Source organism: Lethenteron reissneri, chromosome 64 (assembly GCF_015708825.2).
Source record: "Lethenteron reissneri isolate LAM-NWPU_2019-01 chromosome 64, ASM1570882v1, whole genome shotgun sequence".
NCBI classification, from domain to species: Eukaryota; Metazoa; Chordata; class Hyperoartia; order Petromyzontiformes; family Petromyzontidae; genus Lethenteron; species Lethenteron reissneri.
Window position 1 is genome coordinate 9,544,543 of NC_083842.1, and position 15,569 is coordinate 9,560,111.

The window sequence follows — 15,569 nt, forward strand, 5'->3', positions numbered from 1 at the left end:
ATTATTTAGTTATTTTCATTGATTATTATTTTGAGTTATTTTCATTTATTATTTTGAGCTATTTCATTTATTATTATTTTATTTTATTATTTAGTTATTTTCATTGATTATTATTTTGAGTTATTTTCATTTATTATTTTTTACCTACGTGATTTTACCGAAAAAAACCCTTTTTTACCTACGTGACTTTACCGAAAAACCCTAAGAGTATTACAATGGTTGCTGTTTTTTTCATAAATGCGGAGTCCCCTTGTTCCACTTGGGATCCCTTTGCAATTCACGGTCCGGGGCGCCGCGCCTCCTCATCCACAGTCCGGGGCCCCGCGCCGCCCTCATCCACGGTCCGGGGCCCCGCGCCGCCCTCATCCACGGTCCGGGGCCCCGCGCTCCTCATCCACGGTCCGGGGCCCCGCGCCGCCCTCATCCACGGTTCGGGACCCCGCGCCGCCCTCATCCACAGTCCGGGGCCCCGCGCCGCCCTCATCCACGGTCCGGGGCCCCGCGCCGCCCTCATCCACGGTCCGGGGCCCCGCGCCGCCCTCATCCACAGTCCGGGGCCCCGCGCCGCCCTCATCCACGGTCCGGGGCCCCGCGCTCCTCATCCACGGTTCGGGACCCCGCGCCGTCCTCATCCACGGTCCGGGGCCCCGCGCTCCTCATCCACGGTCCGGGGCCCGCGCCGTCCTCATCCACGGTCCGGGGCCCCGCGCCGCCCTCATCCACAGTCCAGGGCCTTCGTCACTCCGAGGGAGTCCGCGAGAGGGGAAATCCGGAGGTTGAAACGAAGAAACGTCTCGCGTCTCGCAAACAACTCCACAACCACCTCCTCCTGCTGGTGCTACTGCTGCTGCTACTGCTGCCACTGCTGCCCAGGGCCTAGCGACGTGAGTGGTAGACGCGGAGCCAAGGCGCCGCTGTCAATAAACAATTCGCTGTTGCAAGGCGCTTCAGGGGGTAGAGAACCCGTAGATCGATGGGCCCCGTCTCACTCCACTGCTGGATGATGGGGGTTCTTCGGGGCGGTCCCATACCCACATCGTGTGGAAGGGATGGGGGGAAAGGGGTTGTTCGACCATACTTCACCACGTTGGTCCAGTGCGTGTTGGCTAAGGCGGGGGAATGTGTAAAAGTCCAGTGCGGTGTTTTCTGTTGCCAGATGTGTCTCTCTGCAGCGGTCTATAAGCACCGGTGTATTCCCTCCACACTCAAGAATCAACGTACGTTTTAGAGTGTTTGGCTGCTATAATTATTTATAAATGTCCGCATGATGAGCCGCTTCATTGAGCTATCATTTGTTGGCCAAGAACGAAGTGTATTGCTGAGTGGGCCCTATCTGGTCAAATGTAAAAAAAAAAACATTGTTTCATCGTTTTATAGTGTGTGCTGTGGTTGCCCTTCCAAACACTAGCCAGGCTTCAATACTGCTTAGCTTACGAGATCGGGTCTCGGCTATTGTGAAATGCAAGCGTGTTGATGATGCCTGCACAACACAAATTCGATTCGATTCAAATTCCCACCGATTCTGTGCCGCGCCTGGAGGTGATGTGGCCACATTTGGACGCAACCAAGTCCAGCATATATATATACAGAAATTTTGATTTTTTTTCTTTTGCTGTGGTTTTTACACCTGATGATGATTGCTTGTGTTGCAATCGAAAGGTCGTGAGAATTTTATTGTTTTATTTTTATTATTGTGTTATTTCGCTTCTACGTGACTTTATCGAAAGAACCAATAATATGAATCAATGCAGTCACGAACGCTTTAAATCGAGATGTAATGATTAATCTATCAATCTTGGTTTGAAGCTTTCGTGACTGCAGGAATTCATTCTCTTTGGTTCTTTCGGTAAAGTCACGTAGGTAGAAAATAAATCACGACGTTTCGGGCGCAACACAAGCGTCCGTCATCAGGTGCGAAAGCATGGTCTGCTGCTGAGGCAGACTGTTTTACAAGGTTTGAAATGGGTGTAGCCCAAGGGTCATAAATAAGTGGGCGGGGCTCGTGATGTTAATGTGAGAAATTAGCATGTAACTGTAAGATAGGAGAGCGGCCTCCTCGACTAGGGCACGGAAGTGGCTATGTTAATGTGAGAGATTAGCATGTTAATGTAAGAACGAATCAATCTATCACCTGCCCGTGATAGATGGATTATATTATCTTTCAGGCGCGCTTTTGCGGTCGATATTCGGAAGCCACTGGAGCCCTGCACTTTCAAGTTCGGATTGAAAACTCATTTCTTCAGAACGGCGTTTTAGTGTATGTGGTTCGTTGTCCTTCCCCTGCACCTCCGATTGGCACGGTTGGTTACGTACGGTGGGAAAACAGTTCGACATTTAATGGCCCCGTCTCCTTCGTGGACGCTCTTTCAGACCCATTCCATTCCTTAGCTGCCACCGTGGTATTATTCTTGACCACCAGCCATCAACTGTTCCAGCGATATTTCCTGCCAAAGCTCATTTGGTTTTCTTCACAGTGTCAATTATGTATTTAACCTGCGTGTTCTCGAATACATTTGTTTTATTTTGTTACTGGCAAATGAGGTTCCAATCGTGTAAATGCTTACCCCGAGCTCTCATACTCTGATGGTTCATTGTCCTTGAGTTGTGCGCCTTTTTGCGTCATCTGGTCCAACACCATGTGAGACTAGGCTCTAAGGAAAGCTGTCTCGGGTGTGGACCAATCAACTTCAAGGACAGTGCATACATTAACAGAGTTATGTTTTTTGTTTACATTCCGACTGCAGGCATTGTGGTCAATGCAAACATGACTCCTTGTAAAAAAGGTGTCAGTTTTGTTGCTAGATAAAAGGGTAATAAAACAATTATCATTTAGAATTTGTTTTGTTCTTGTGCATCTATCCTTGCAGTGCATACTTTTTATTTTCGGTCCATTTTCTTTTTTACGTTTCTGATCCAAACAGCAGGTAATCCTCATTGATTAAAACACGTATTTTTATTTACGTTTTTAAGATAAAGTTCTGTCTTATAAAAGCACTCCAACATTCCATCGATTTCATTATTTTGACTGATACAAGTTCAATAGCTGTACTGTTTACACGCACCAATGTTTTATTATTGTTTCGCTCTGACGGATATCTCCCAATTGTTGAGTTAACTTGTGCGTGATTCATGTTTTGCTCAAAGGTAATTTGCAGCATTCTCTATTAAGTTTTGCTTATATTTTCCGCAGTACATTGACAGACGTTATTATCGCTATTGTCGGCAATCCAAGATGGATAATATTACCATTCATATTGATACCTCATCTTTGTATTATATATAACTGAATAACTTTGGCGACAGCATCTCACATATAGCATGCTTATACCCAACTTCAGTTGTATAATGTAAACCATCTCTCTGCAGCTGAATCGTAGCATGGCGTGTGCGGTGGCCACTCCGGCGCCGGAGCCAAGTGGGGACTTCCCGGCGTGGCTGGAGGCGCAGGGCGTGAACGAGGAGGTGGCCCGGGCCATGGACTCGGAGCTGGGCATCCGGGACTACGGGGTCCTGCGCGCCTGCGTCGGGGACGGCCTCGTGCGTGCCGAGCTGCTGGCCGCGGCGCGCGACCGCCTGCCCTTCGGCTTCTACGCCGTGCTGCGGCAGGTGGTGAAGGCCCTGCGGGGCGCCGAGCCCCACGATGCTGGGACGTCGCCCTGGAACGCCACCGCCTCCTCCCCAGGCGACGTGACGTTGGGAGGCCTGGTGGACGTGCTGCTCGCTCTGTTCAGCGGCTTGAGCCGGGAGCTGCTGCTGTCCGTTCAGAGGTTGGGAGGTGGCGGTGGTGGTAATGATGATGGTGATGGTGGCGATGGTGATGATGGTTCTGACAGCGGTGGTTGGGATGGTGAAGATTGTGGGGATGGTAAGTACTCTAGTGATGTTGTAAGTGGTGGTTGTATGGTAGTATAAGCTGCATTGTTGATTATGGTGGTTTTGAGGGCAGTGTTGGTGACAGTAGTACTGGTGTAAAAGGAGGCAAATATGGGAAAACAACGGATGTAGTTTTAATTCCTATAAAAATCACCACACTCATCATTGACACTTGCTTACAACAGAAACATATATAAAGTAGGCTGACATAATACAGCTTACAACCCTCACTACAAAGGCAGAACCTTCACATAACGCGATCTCCGTAACGCTATTGAGACATCGAAGTAAAAAGGACGTCATGATGAACAAGGGATTATAACCTTTAAATGAAAAAGGTCTGTGTCACCACGCCCTTAGAAATTGCACACGCATTAATGCAATGAATATCACGTCGCGATCTGCTTTTCGCTTGCAAGTTTCAGATTTACTGCAATACACCCGTCATTGCACGGGCAAAAGGGGCTAGTAAATAAGGTTTATTTTTTTTTGTCATCTCTTCGTGTTTGTTGTACAGGTCAGGCTGAAGAGGATCTGGTCGAGGCCTGGGACGAGATCAAAACTGAACATAAAAACTCGGATGAAGGTAAGTGTTCATTTTATAAATTAACTTTGTTATAGTACTCTACAGTTTACTGTAATACATAAATACATGATATTATATTGCACTGCACTGCAAAAGTAGTAAATGTATACAAGTTATTTACAGACCTTTATCAATCCACTTAGCTTGTTTGCCCGTCCAAGGACGAGTGTATATTGCAGTAAATCCGAAATATTAAATATAAAAATTGTTCAGCTCATGATTATTAATGAGGATTGTGGTTGTCCCATGTGGAGTGACGTCACCCCTCATGGTTATTGGGGAGGGGTGCGGCTTGTGGAGTGACATCACCCCTCATGGTTATTGGGGAGGGGTGCGGCATATGGAGTGACGTCACCTGCTCATGATCATTAATGAGGGGGGGGGGGCTCGTGGAGTGACGTCACACGCGGGACACACACACAGCCTTTCATGGCTCGTTATATTAGTTGCTGCGTTGATTTCTTTATTAGCTTAACTTTCCATAAACAAAGGTCAAAATGAAAGCTAATTTGCGTAAACAAATTTTCGTTTCCGCTCCACCTTCATGCGGAGTGACGTCACCCGTTCATGATTATTAATGACGGGGGGGGGGGGTCCATGTGGAGGACTCCACCTGTTCATGATTATTAATGAGGGGGGCTGGTCGACGGCGAGTGACGTCACGCGCGTGACACACAGACATTCTTGGCTCATTATATTAAGTAACTAGCTGGACTACCCGGCTTCGCCCGGGACTTGGATTCACGACGCCTGGCCGCCTTTGTCTCCCCAGTGGCGATGTTCACACACCACACCAGTTACTCGTTTGAGGCTGAGTCGACCTAGGGGAGGGCCCAGGACCGGTTAAAATAATCGTCACCGGTGGTGGCCGTGAGCGGGAATCGAACTCGGGTCGCCGGATTCGTAGCGCAGCGCGCTAACCACTACACTACAATGCGTTACGCTTCCATGTGCTCGGGTCACATGACAGATGTGATGTCACAGCTCACTTGCTGTGCAAAAATATATGCATTATTGAGCTTCCCACCCCAAAAAAAACTAAAGTGTATTTTTTAAATTGTTGCATGTGTACAGTCTGGAAAGTACCCACATGGCAAATTTCCAGTTTGTTGCATGTCAGGAAGTACGCTAAACATTTTGAACAGACACACATATTCACAACTTTGCCTTTTATATATATGGAGATTACTGCGTGAAGGCCTCCCCATGTCGTGCCGGCCATGCTGGTTATTTGTCCATACTTCACCACACTGGCTCGTGCGGGTTGGTGAAGGCGACACCCAGGACGGGGTCAGATAACACTCATCACACGACCCTACCGCCCTAAACGAACATAGGGCGCCTCAACGCTCTTCTGTCTTCGCGCCTTCCTCAAATTTCCTTCGCCATCACCAATCAATGAGACTCACTTTGGAACCTTGACCCTGACTATAATCTTGAGCCCCTGGGCTCAGCGTTCAACCTCTCGGCGCTCCCAGTTGAGCTCACGGCCGCATTCGTTTCTGCCTCTAGGAGTGACCCAAGTGTCGGAGCAGCACGGAGCGAGACCCGGCTTCTCTGGGGCCCAGCTGAAAGGGGTGGTGATGACGACGACCACAATGATGGACGTTCCCGACGATGAGCAGCTCACTTGTGAGTGTGGCTGATGGTTTTGTTATTGTTATCTTTTCGCCACAATTGTATCCAGATTGTGCTATAGACGTCATCTCATGAGATGGAAGAATCTTTCTGGTTCTCTCGCAGAACAGCAGAGAACGGCACACAAAACTAGATACCAGTATTTTTTATATTTGGTTCAGGTACAACATTTTGGACAGAAATACGGTATTTTTTTAGATTGTTTACCTCCATTAATCAAGGTCATATAAATTCTAATTATGCTGATGGCAGAACCTTTAAATACAAAGTAGCGCATGAACAGTAGGCTCAGTGCTTAATGTGATTTAGACTTTAGTAAAACTCCTCTTATCCGGGACGAAATGGGGGGCGAACTTGGCAAATCCTGTCCGTAACCTAACCAGTAACCAAGAGGAACTATTCACTAGAGGGGCATCCCAACTTCCAAAGTGCAGCTGCATTCTTGTCACAAAGCTACCTCTGCAATCGCAATAGAGACAGCACTTTAGTCTTGGTAGAGGGCAGCACTTTACCACAAAAGGTAATGTTCGTCATGACAGTCAAACCGATATGTTTCATTCTTAGAGATGGAATTTGGTAACACCGCAATTTTTATCGTGCAAGGCTTTCACGAAGGTGTTGTGTTTTATTAGACCGTGTGCAGTAGTTTTGCAATAGGGGGTGATAGTTCTGTGTGTTTCTCAAGTATTGCATTTTTTATTTGAAACATTTGAACCATAACGCCAGCGCACGTGATGACTTGCTCTTTTTAAATCGCATCACAAAATATTTTTACGTCCACTGCAGTATTGCAAAATCCGGCTGATATTTTACGGTTAATACACTCACAGTATTAACCAGGGCGGCCTGCCACATTTTAACCTTGAAGCTCTACAACAAGTGGCAAACATGCTACCCCTGTGCCATTTCTCCACCTAAATGCATTGTTGTTGGATTTTATGTGACATCTTGCAGTTAAACTCGACTCTATACAGTGATGAACCCCATGCGATAATGTATTTTTACCTCCGTTGAACTTGCATTTGCTGTTTTATTATTGTTCTGCCAACATATTTCCCTCATGGTATTTCCTGTTAAAGCACACAGCTTTCACTTCCACTTATTATTGATAATATAACTCCCCTTAAGTCCAGGCTTGAGTGGTCTGAGAGCCATTTGGTTGTGAATCTAATTGTCGAGGTGTCGATGTGCTGGATTGTCAGTTATGGGGTTCATTTAACCATACCCGCACTACGCTAATCAATGGGGTTGGTGAAAGGGGGGTGGGTTGGGGGCAGGACCACTCAGATATCACTTGCCACTGATTTTAACTATGGCTGGAAATCCAGGTGTGTTAACCATTCACTACTCCACACGATCTTCTCTGAGACCTACTTTAAATATCTGTCACATTTCAGACTCAGCTGCCAGAGATTGGATTCTAGGATCATTGTCATCGTTAGGCTCATCTCTTTGTGAAACTTTCTCTCAATTATCAGCCATGTCAAACGTGCCCTTCAAGACAGTCAAAATCCCTTCTGTGCTTTGCATCATCAGCTGAGAATGCGGAAGGAGAAGGAGGAAGCGGCGGTGACGACCTGGAGTTGAGCGTCAACGACAGAGAAAACCTTAACCTTCCAGACGACCATTACAACAACGATGACGACAATAATTACAACAACGACGCTTACAACAATGACGAAACTTACATCAACGACAACACTTACAACAATGAAAATTTCAACAACGAAGACAATTACATCGACAAAAACACAGCCACCGCCGAAACGAGCAACTCGCAACCCGCTTTGTGCAGTGGTGGCCGCGATGGTGATGGGTCCAGCGACAGTCCGTCGCAGTCCCAGGCTCCTGAGAAATCCACGACAATAGCGCCGGCGTCAGCTGAGAAGGCGCGTCCACACCAGTGCCTGCACTGCGACAGCCGCTTCTTCAAGACCGACGACCTGAAGCGGCACATGCGCACGCACACGGGCGAGCGACCGTACTGCTGCGAGGTGTGCGGGCGCGCCTTTTCACAGCTGTGCAACCTCAAGAAGCACTGGATCACGCACACTGGCGAGCGACAGTACCGCTGTGCGCTGTGCGGCCGCGCCTTCAAGCACTTCTCGGGGCTGCGGTTGCACGAGCGTACGCATACGGGCGAGCGGCCGTACGGCTGCGACGTGTGCGGCCGCGCCTTTGCGCACTACTCCAACATGAAGGCACACCGCCGCACGCACACGGGCGAGAAGCCCTACACGTGCGATGTGTGCGGCCGCGCGTTCTCGCAGGTAGGAAACATGAAAATGCACCTGCGCATGCACCACGGCGGGCAGGTGTGACCCAGAGGTCGCAAACGGGTTTTGATTCCTTACCCGTACCCGTACCCGGCCGCACCAGGGTCGCAAATGGGTACCCGTACCCGTGCCCGGCCGGGTACGGGTACCCGTTCCTTACCCGTACCCTACCCGAAATGAGTGACAAACGGTTACTCACCAGTGACTCACGGCCTACCCGTACCCGGCCGCACCAGGGTCACAAATGGCTACCCGTACCCGGCCGGGTACGGGTAGCCGGGTATCGGATAGGGTACGGGTATCGGGTACCCGGTTGCGACCTCTGGTGTGATCTGAGCTCACGGGGAGTCAAGTCGCCGGTACCGCAAAGGGAGGTTTGGGTTTTGGTATCGGCACGTGTCTTGAAATACTTAGTATTCTCCAGCTGCTAAAGAGAGAGCGCAGGTGTGAGGAGTCTTTGCCGTATCGAGGGTTGAATAGATCTTTCGAATACAATTTGGAGGGAGTTGCCAGCACTGAGTCGCCATTGGGAAAGGAGGAAGGGAATTTAGATTTTCGGGATCTGCGTGCGTCGAGACACTTGGTTGGGATGAGCTGCCGAGGATGGGGAAGCTGTTCCTTACTAAGGGCCAAATAGGACCTGCAAATACCTTCACAGGTGGGCCACACATGAGAACACACGCCTCAGTCACGTTTGGCTCTTCACGAGGCCAGTTGTAGTTACAAGAAGTGACTTGAGTGCGTTTGAAATTATAGGGCTGTTTTAGTTTTGTGGGGTGGCCCTCTTTGTATATTCAGTTCCTTCCCTTTACTTTCCTTTTTACCTCCCCTGTCCAATGTCAAACACTCTCCTGTTATTTATCTTGGTTTCTTCAGTTCTAGTGTTTAACTGTTATATATATGCATTGCCAAGCTCAATCAAAAGTTAAATCAAACAAACAAAACTAGTTTTGCACAAATGGGCGCAGTGTTGCTATGGTTTTATTTTGCAATTTACTACAGTATTTAATTTAGTGCTTCAGTATATTGTGTTTTTACCATTATAAAGCAGTACAGGTGGTGCACGGTATGTCGTCTCGATATACCTCGTGTCGCACTCACGTCGCTGACTTTTTGAGGAGCCCAACGTAAAATTTCCCCGCGCACACAGTCGTGTTACGGCTTTTCCAACTCATTTCACCCGAGTCGAAAACACTGTCCAACTCGTATTTCGCGCGTGCGCTGCCACCTTTCTCAGTCCCATCGTGTTCTCCAACTAATGTAGCGAGTGCTCCTTGTAATCGGCGTGGACCAGAGGTCGCAAACGGGTTTTGATTCCTTACCCCTACCCGTACCCGGCCGCACCAGGGTCGTAAACGGGTACCCATACCCTACCCATACCTGATACCCGGCTACCCGTACCCGGCCGTGTATCGGGTAGGGTATGGGTATCGGGTACCCGATTGCGACCTCTGGCGTGGACTTTATTGCAAAACATCATCGCGAACCTTCAACAACGAGTAGCACGCGTAGTGCTAGTGACAGTGCAGGTTGTGATCATAAGAAAAAGCGCAATAGTGTTACGCTCGATGTTAAAAAGGAAGTGATAAAGTGTCGTAGGAATGGTGAACGGTGCGATTGATATCGGGCACCATTCGAATCTTCCTCCCAACGAGTGTATGTACGACAGTGAAGAATGCTGATGAAATAGAAAGTAAAGCTCGGCATGTTTTTAAAATATTCGGAGGTTAAAATTACACGGCAAAGAAGTGCTATCGTGGGAAAAAATGAAACGATTGGCTGGCCTTGTGGATCAAGGATCTGCACAAAGAGAATACGCAGTAATTCTAGATTTGAAGTTTTCGTGACTGCAGGAATCCATACTCTTTGTTTTTTCGGTAAAGTCACGTAGGTTGAAAAGAAATAAAATTCAATGATTTAAATCACGACGTTTCGGAGGCAACACAAGGAAGACAGAAGCTTGTGTTGCCTCTGAAACGTCGTGATTTAATTTATTTTTTATTTTTTACCTACGTGACTTTACCGAAAAAACCAAAGAGTATGAGAATACCCTGATCAGCTTAGCCCTCAAACTTAATTTGGAGCTTTCGTGACTGCAGGAATTATTCTTTGGTTGTTTCGGTAAAGTCACTTATTACGATAAAATAATAAATTAAATTAAATACTAGCATACGACGTTTCGATTAATGATTGCTTGTGTTGCAATCGAAACGTCGTATGCTAGTATTTAATTGAATTTATTATTTTATCTTTATACGTGACTTTACCGAAATAAGCAAAGAATAAGCTTAGCCCTCGTTCAGGAGAAGGCCCCGAGCTTGTATGAGGACTTGAGAAAGGAGTTGGGAGAGAAAAAGACAACGAAAGAGAAACCACTCAAGGCCGCCCATGGATGGTTTTACAGATTTTAGGAACGATATCGTTCAAGAACGAAAGAATATGGGGAGAGTCAGCCGGTGCCAACGTAGATGCTGCTGTGCTGATACGTTTCCAGAAAAACTTAAGAAAATCATTTTTAAAAATGTGGGTATGGTCGTAGATGGGTGTTTAATCCTCTCCCAACACAACTCATCCACTCAAGGTAACAAAAACTATAGCTTAAGGTAAAATCGTGTTACAATACTTCTTTACGCAACAAAATGCTTTTCTGTTTCAATATTTGCTTTACAATGTCAAATACGTTTTCTATATGGAAAAAAATGATTCGCTACAAATGTGTACATTATGTGTTGTATCGTACAGATTATTCTGTACATGTCAAGTACGTATTTTGGTTGCTAGGTATGAAACAACATTTGCCTAAGTTTGTTTCTTATGGGAGAAATTGCCCTGCTTTGCATCACATAGTCAATGTTTACGCTCTTACGGTCCCTATCCCCCCCCCCATTAACATGTATTCCTATGGGGGGGGGGAGGGAGAAAGTCCACGATATACATCATTTCGTTCGAGGTCGCAACTTTCTGGTCCCTAACCCCGACGTACATTGGGGACCCCTGCTTTCATTGGTTAAAAAAGTTCAAAGTTCATTTATTAGGTATAGCCCTGTGAGCCATTCGGCTCTTGAATCGGGTGCAACCGCAACAAACAAAAGACAAAAACATGAACAACCCCAGCAGGCACCCTGGTTAATGCTGGTGGTGTATTAACCACATATACACTCTATGGGAACCTCATTTGCCAGTAAAAATATGATAATTGTTTTTTTACCCTTCTATCTGGCAACAAAACTGACACCTTTTTACAAGGAGTCATGTTTGCATAGACCGCAATACATGTAGTCATAATGCCAGATAGAAGGGTAAAAAAACAATTATCATAGTTTTACTGGCAAATGAGGTTCTCATAGTGTAGATGCTTGCCCAGAGCTCTCATACTCTGATGGTACATTGTCCTTGAGTTGTGCGCCTTTTGGCGTCATCTGGTCCAACCCATGTGAGACTAGGCTCTAAGGAAAGCTGTCTCGGGTGTGGACCAATCAACTTCAAGGACAGTGCATATTATCAGAGTTATGTATTTTGTTTGTATTATGACTGCAGGTATTGCGGTCTATGCAAACATGACTCCTTGTAAAAAGGTGTCAGTTTTGTTGCCAGATAGAAGGGTAAAAAACTAATGATCATATTTTTACTGGAAAATGAGGTTCCCATAGTGTAGATGCTTGCCACGAGCTCGCATACTCTGATGGTGCATTGTCCTTGAGTTGTGCGCCTTTTGGCGTCATCTGGTCCAACCCATGTGAGACTAGGCTCTAAGGAAAGCTGTCTCGGGTGTGGACCAATCAACTTCAAGGACAGTGCATATTATCAGAGTTATGTTCTTTTGTTTGTATTATGACTGCAGGTATTGCGGTCTATGCAAACATGACTCCTTGTAAAAAGGTGTCAGTTTTGTTGCCAGATAGAAGGGTAAAAAACCAATTATCACATATACACTGTGCGCTGTCTGTTTCACAGCATATGTTAAGAGATCCTGTGACGTTCAAAAGGAGTAGGCCATATGTGCCGGAAATTTGCCATAGTTGTAAATATTACTTGCAATTTACGAAATTGGAAAATAAACACGGCAACATCGCCCCCCTACTTCCAGGCTAATTCCCAATTTGCAGGTCGGTGCTACTTAACATCTTGTGCCACACAGGGACAGCTGCTACTGGGGGGTGCCCTTGGCTAAACTATGAGGGCACTGAAATGGTTGATATAAGATATGATTTAAGGTGCTTTTAATTGCTGAGGCATTTCAGCACCCTGTAAGTGCAAATCCGTATGCTTACAATTCAATTTAAGATGCAATAATTGTCTTGTTTTGTGTTTTTTTAATACTTTTTTTGTCCGAAGTCACAATGCCAAGTGGTCAGCAACAAACAGCACTATCAATGTAAGAGTTTGGGAAAAGAGAGGGGGGGGGGGCGGGTTGGGAGATAATTCCAGAGTGGGGCAGTGCAAGGCAAGAAACAGAAGAAGTGTTGTCACCTGGTACATAATCACTACAAATAAGATGAACATTCTAGCATCAACCACTGCACCACAGGTCCTCGATATTGTTGGAGGACTCGATGTATGTACGTTGAAATTCTTTCGCACCGTACGTAGGTGCGGGAAGTTCAAGTTAACAGGAAAAGTAACCATGGTAGTAGTGATCGAGTGAAGAGGAGGTGACTGATTGCTGGTTAGCGAATCGGTGAGTTCTGGATCATCAATAAACCTGTTGGCTTTACTCGAAATTCTGTAACAGTTGCATTGAGGTAGGGACTGGGTGCTTCACCCCACAAATGACGGCGTTCTGAGTGAAGTCAAATACGAGTTTGTGTTGTAGTAATTGTTTAGAGTTAAGGATTTGGCGAGGAAGAGAAAATCACGCCTCTGCTTTTTCATCCATGTGATTTTCTGTGACTCACCTAAAGGAAATATGCATAGAGTAATTTGAAAATAATAAATTCTAACATGCACATTTTGATGATGCTGATAAACTGCATATTGGCCGTTTTACGTGTGACATATATCGATTATTGACATTTAAATGTGTCAATTACCGTGCTTACTTGTATTTATTAATTATTATTGAAGAATGAACTGTGTCATAATTACTTATTTAATCTTCATTATTGATGCAACAATCAATACGGCTTGAGCCTCCAGCTGAGAGATACCACTTGCTGGGATCTCGGGTTCCCGACAGGAGGCCTTCCAGCAGTTGGTTGACGTTGGCTAATAATGATGGTTCCCTAACACATTTCTGCGGAGGGAGCTGGTAGGAACGTTGGGTTGCTCGGTCAATGGCCAGGGTCAATGGCGGCGTGGTGTATTCCGCAAATATGCCCGACTGTAAGGGCGGGCACAAGCCGGCGTGAGTAGGTTAAACGTTGAGTTTTATAAGGGCACCACGGGGTGACCAGCCCCACTCCTCCCACCCTCCCCACCCAGCCCCTCCCCACCCTACCCTCCTCACCCAGCCCCTCCCTGCACGACGGACACAATAATCCCCTGTGGGCTGGTGTGACCAGGAGGTTCCTACCAGTATTATACTCCTACAACAGTTACGCCAAGCACATGAGCTAGATATACCTCTGAATTTAACAGGAACCTCACTGAGCGCCCAGGTAAACACAAGTCCGGTTATAGTTTAACAATTGAAGAAAGAATCAAACACAATTACAATGTCATCATCAAACTTGATTTGGCGCTTTCGTGACTGCAGGAATTACTCTTTGGTTCTTTGGGTAAAGTCACGTAGAAAGATTAAATAATAAATAAAATGATAGCATACGACGTTTCGATTGCAACACAAGCAATCATCATCAGGTACAAATGAAAGAGAAAACAAAACCTAGTAAACTTAGAAATATAGTGTGATACAACACAGATAGTCGGCTAACATAACAGTCAGCACCCTACCTGGTTGATGACGTTCTTCCAAAGATTGCAAAATTGTATTATTTCTCTTTCTACGTGACTTTCGTAATGTCGTCATCGTCATTACCCATGGGCAATCCACTGCTGGATGAAGGCCTCCCCATGCCGCCATCTCGCGATCCTGTGATGTGATTGCTGAGTACCTGCAAACAATCCGATTCCATTGCTCATTGGTAGATGTTATTTTTGATGCGTTCCATTCCTTGGCTTCCACTCCATTATTATACTTGACCATTGACTGGTATCTATTGTAGCCTACTTTTCTTAACAGGTTAAATGATATTCTTGGTTCTTTCGGTAAAGTATAAGCACAGCAAGAACATTTTCTTGCTGTGGTTTTCACACCTGATGATGATTGCTTGTGTTGAAATCGAAACGTCGTGTGAATTTAATTGTTGTATATTAATATTTAATTATTTCCCTTCTACGTGACTTTACCGAAAGAACCAAGAATATGAATCCCTGCAGTCTCGACAGCTTTAAATCGAGGTTGAATGATGTCATAACCTGGGCATGTTCTCTAAATCGTGTTGTCCTCTATCTGTCTCAAGGAAATTCCAAGCATCTCTCCATGCTTTGTACAATTTTCAAGTTTTCTATACCATGGTGTTTCGCAACCGTGTGTCAAAGCAGGCAGTATTACCTGTTTACGCATGTGTTTAATTGAGTGCGAACTTTAAGCACATTGCTATGTTACTTTGCATAATCAAAATCACGCGTGTTTACTCAGAAGATCCTGAGTCTCGTAAATATTTTTGCAGGTTTGTCTTCCAAAGTTTTCACAGTCGGGGTTGGTGATTGCTACCTATATTACAATTGAGTCATCAGTGGGTCATTTTTCGAATTTGGACCATGACATTTGCCAATGATCTCCCGAGGTCGTTTTAACGTTCAATGTGAAGCAGAAGGAGCGTAGTATTTATGGTTAATACCGCAAGTATTAATCATGGCGGCCGTTAGAGTCGAACCGTGAACCTCTGCATCAAGCGGCGGACATGCTACCGCTATGCAAAGCTGAAAATGTATGTACGTATGTTGAGCCTCTTTGGCACACTTGCTTGAAGGCTGAGCAATTTACTTCTACAAATCTCATAGGATATTTATTTTAGTAATTTTTCAAAAACTGCTTCGTTTATTCCTCATTCCTATTCTTAGATCTACATGATATACATTATAACACGCATAGCATGTTTCCTGCTTCTGCTTAAATTTGCATTAAACATTTAATGAAGGTGTGCGGTCACGTGGTGCCTGGGACCCATGACAGCGCGTTCGGTAATATGTAC

At 45.8% G+C, this 15,569-nt stretch overlaps 1 protein-coding gene across 1 annotated transcript; it reads left to right on the plus strand.

The window, feature by feature from the left end:
- Nucleotides 1-824: 824 nt before the first annotated feature.
- On the plus strand, nucleotides 825-10,305 carry LOC133359183 (zinc finger protein 37-like). Its single transcript, XM_061577602.1, has 5 exons — nucleotides 825-884; nucleotides 3,367-3,865; nucleotides 4,391-4,459; nucleotides 5,972-6,091; nucleotides 7,634-10,305. Exons 2-5 carry the CDS (start codon nucleotides 3,379-3,381, stop codon nucleotides 8,416-8,418), a joined length of 1,461 nt encoding a protein of 486 aa, XP_061433586.1. The 5' UTR covers nucleotides 825-884; nucleotides 3,367-3,378; the 3' UTR covers nucleotides 8,419-10,305.
- The last annotated feature ends 5,264 nt before the right edge of the window (nucleotides 10,306-15,569 follow it).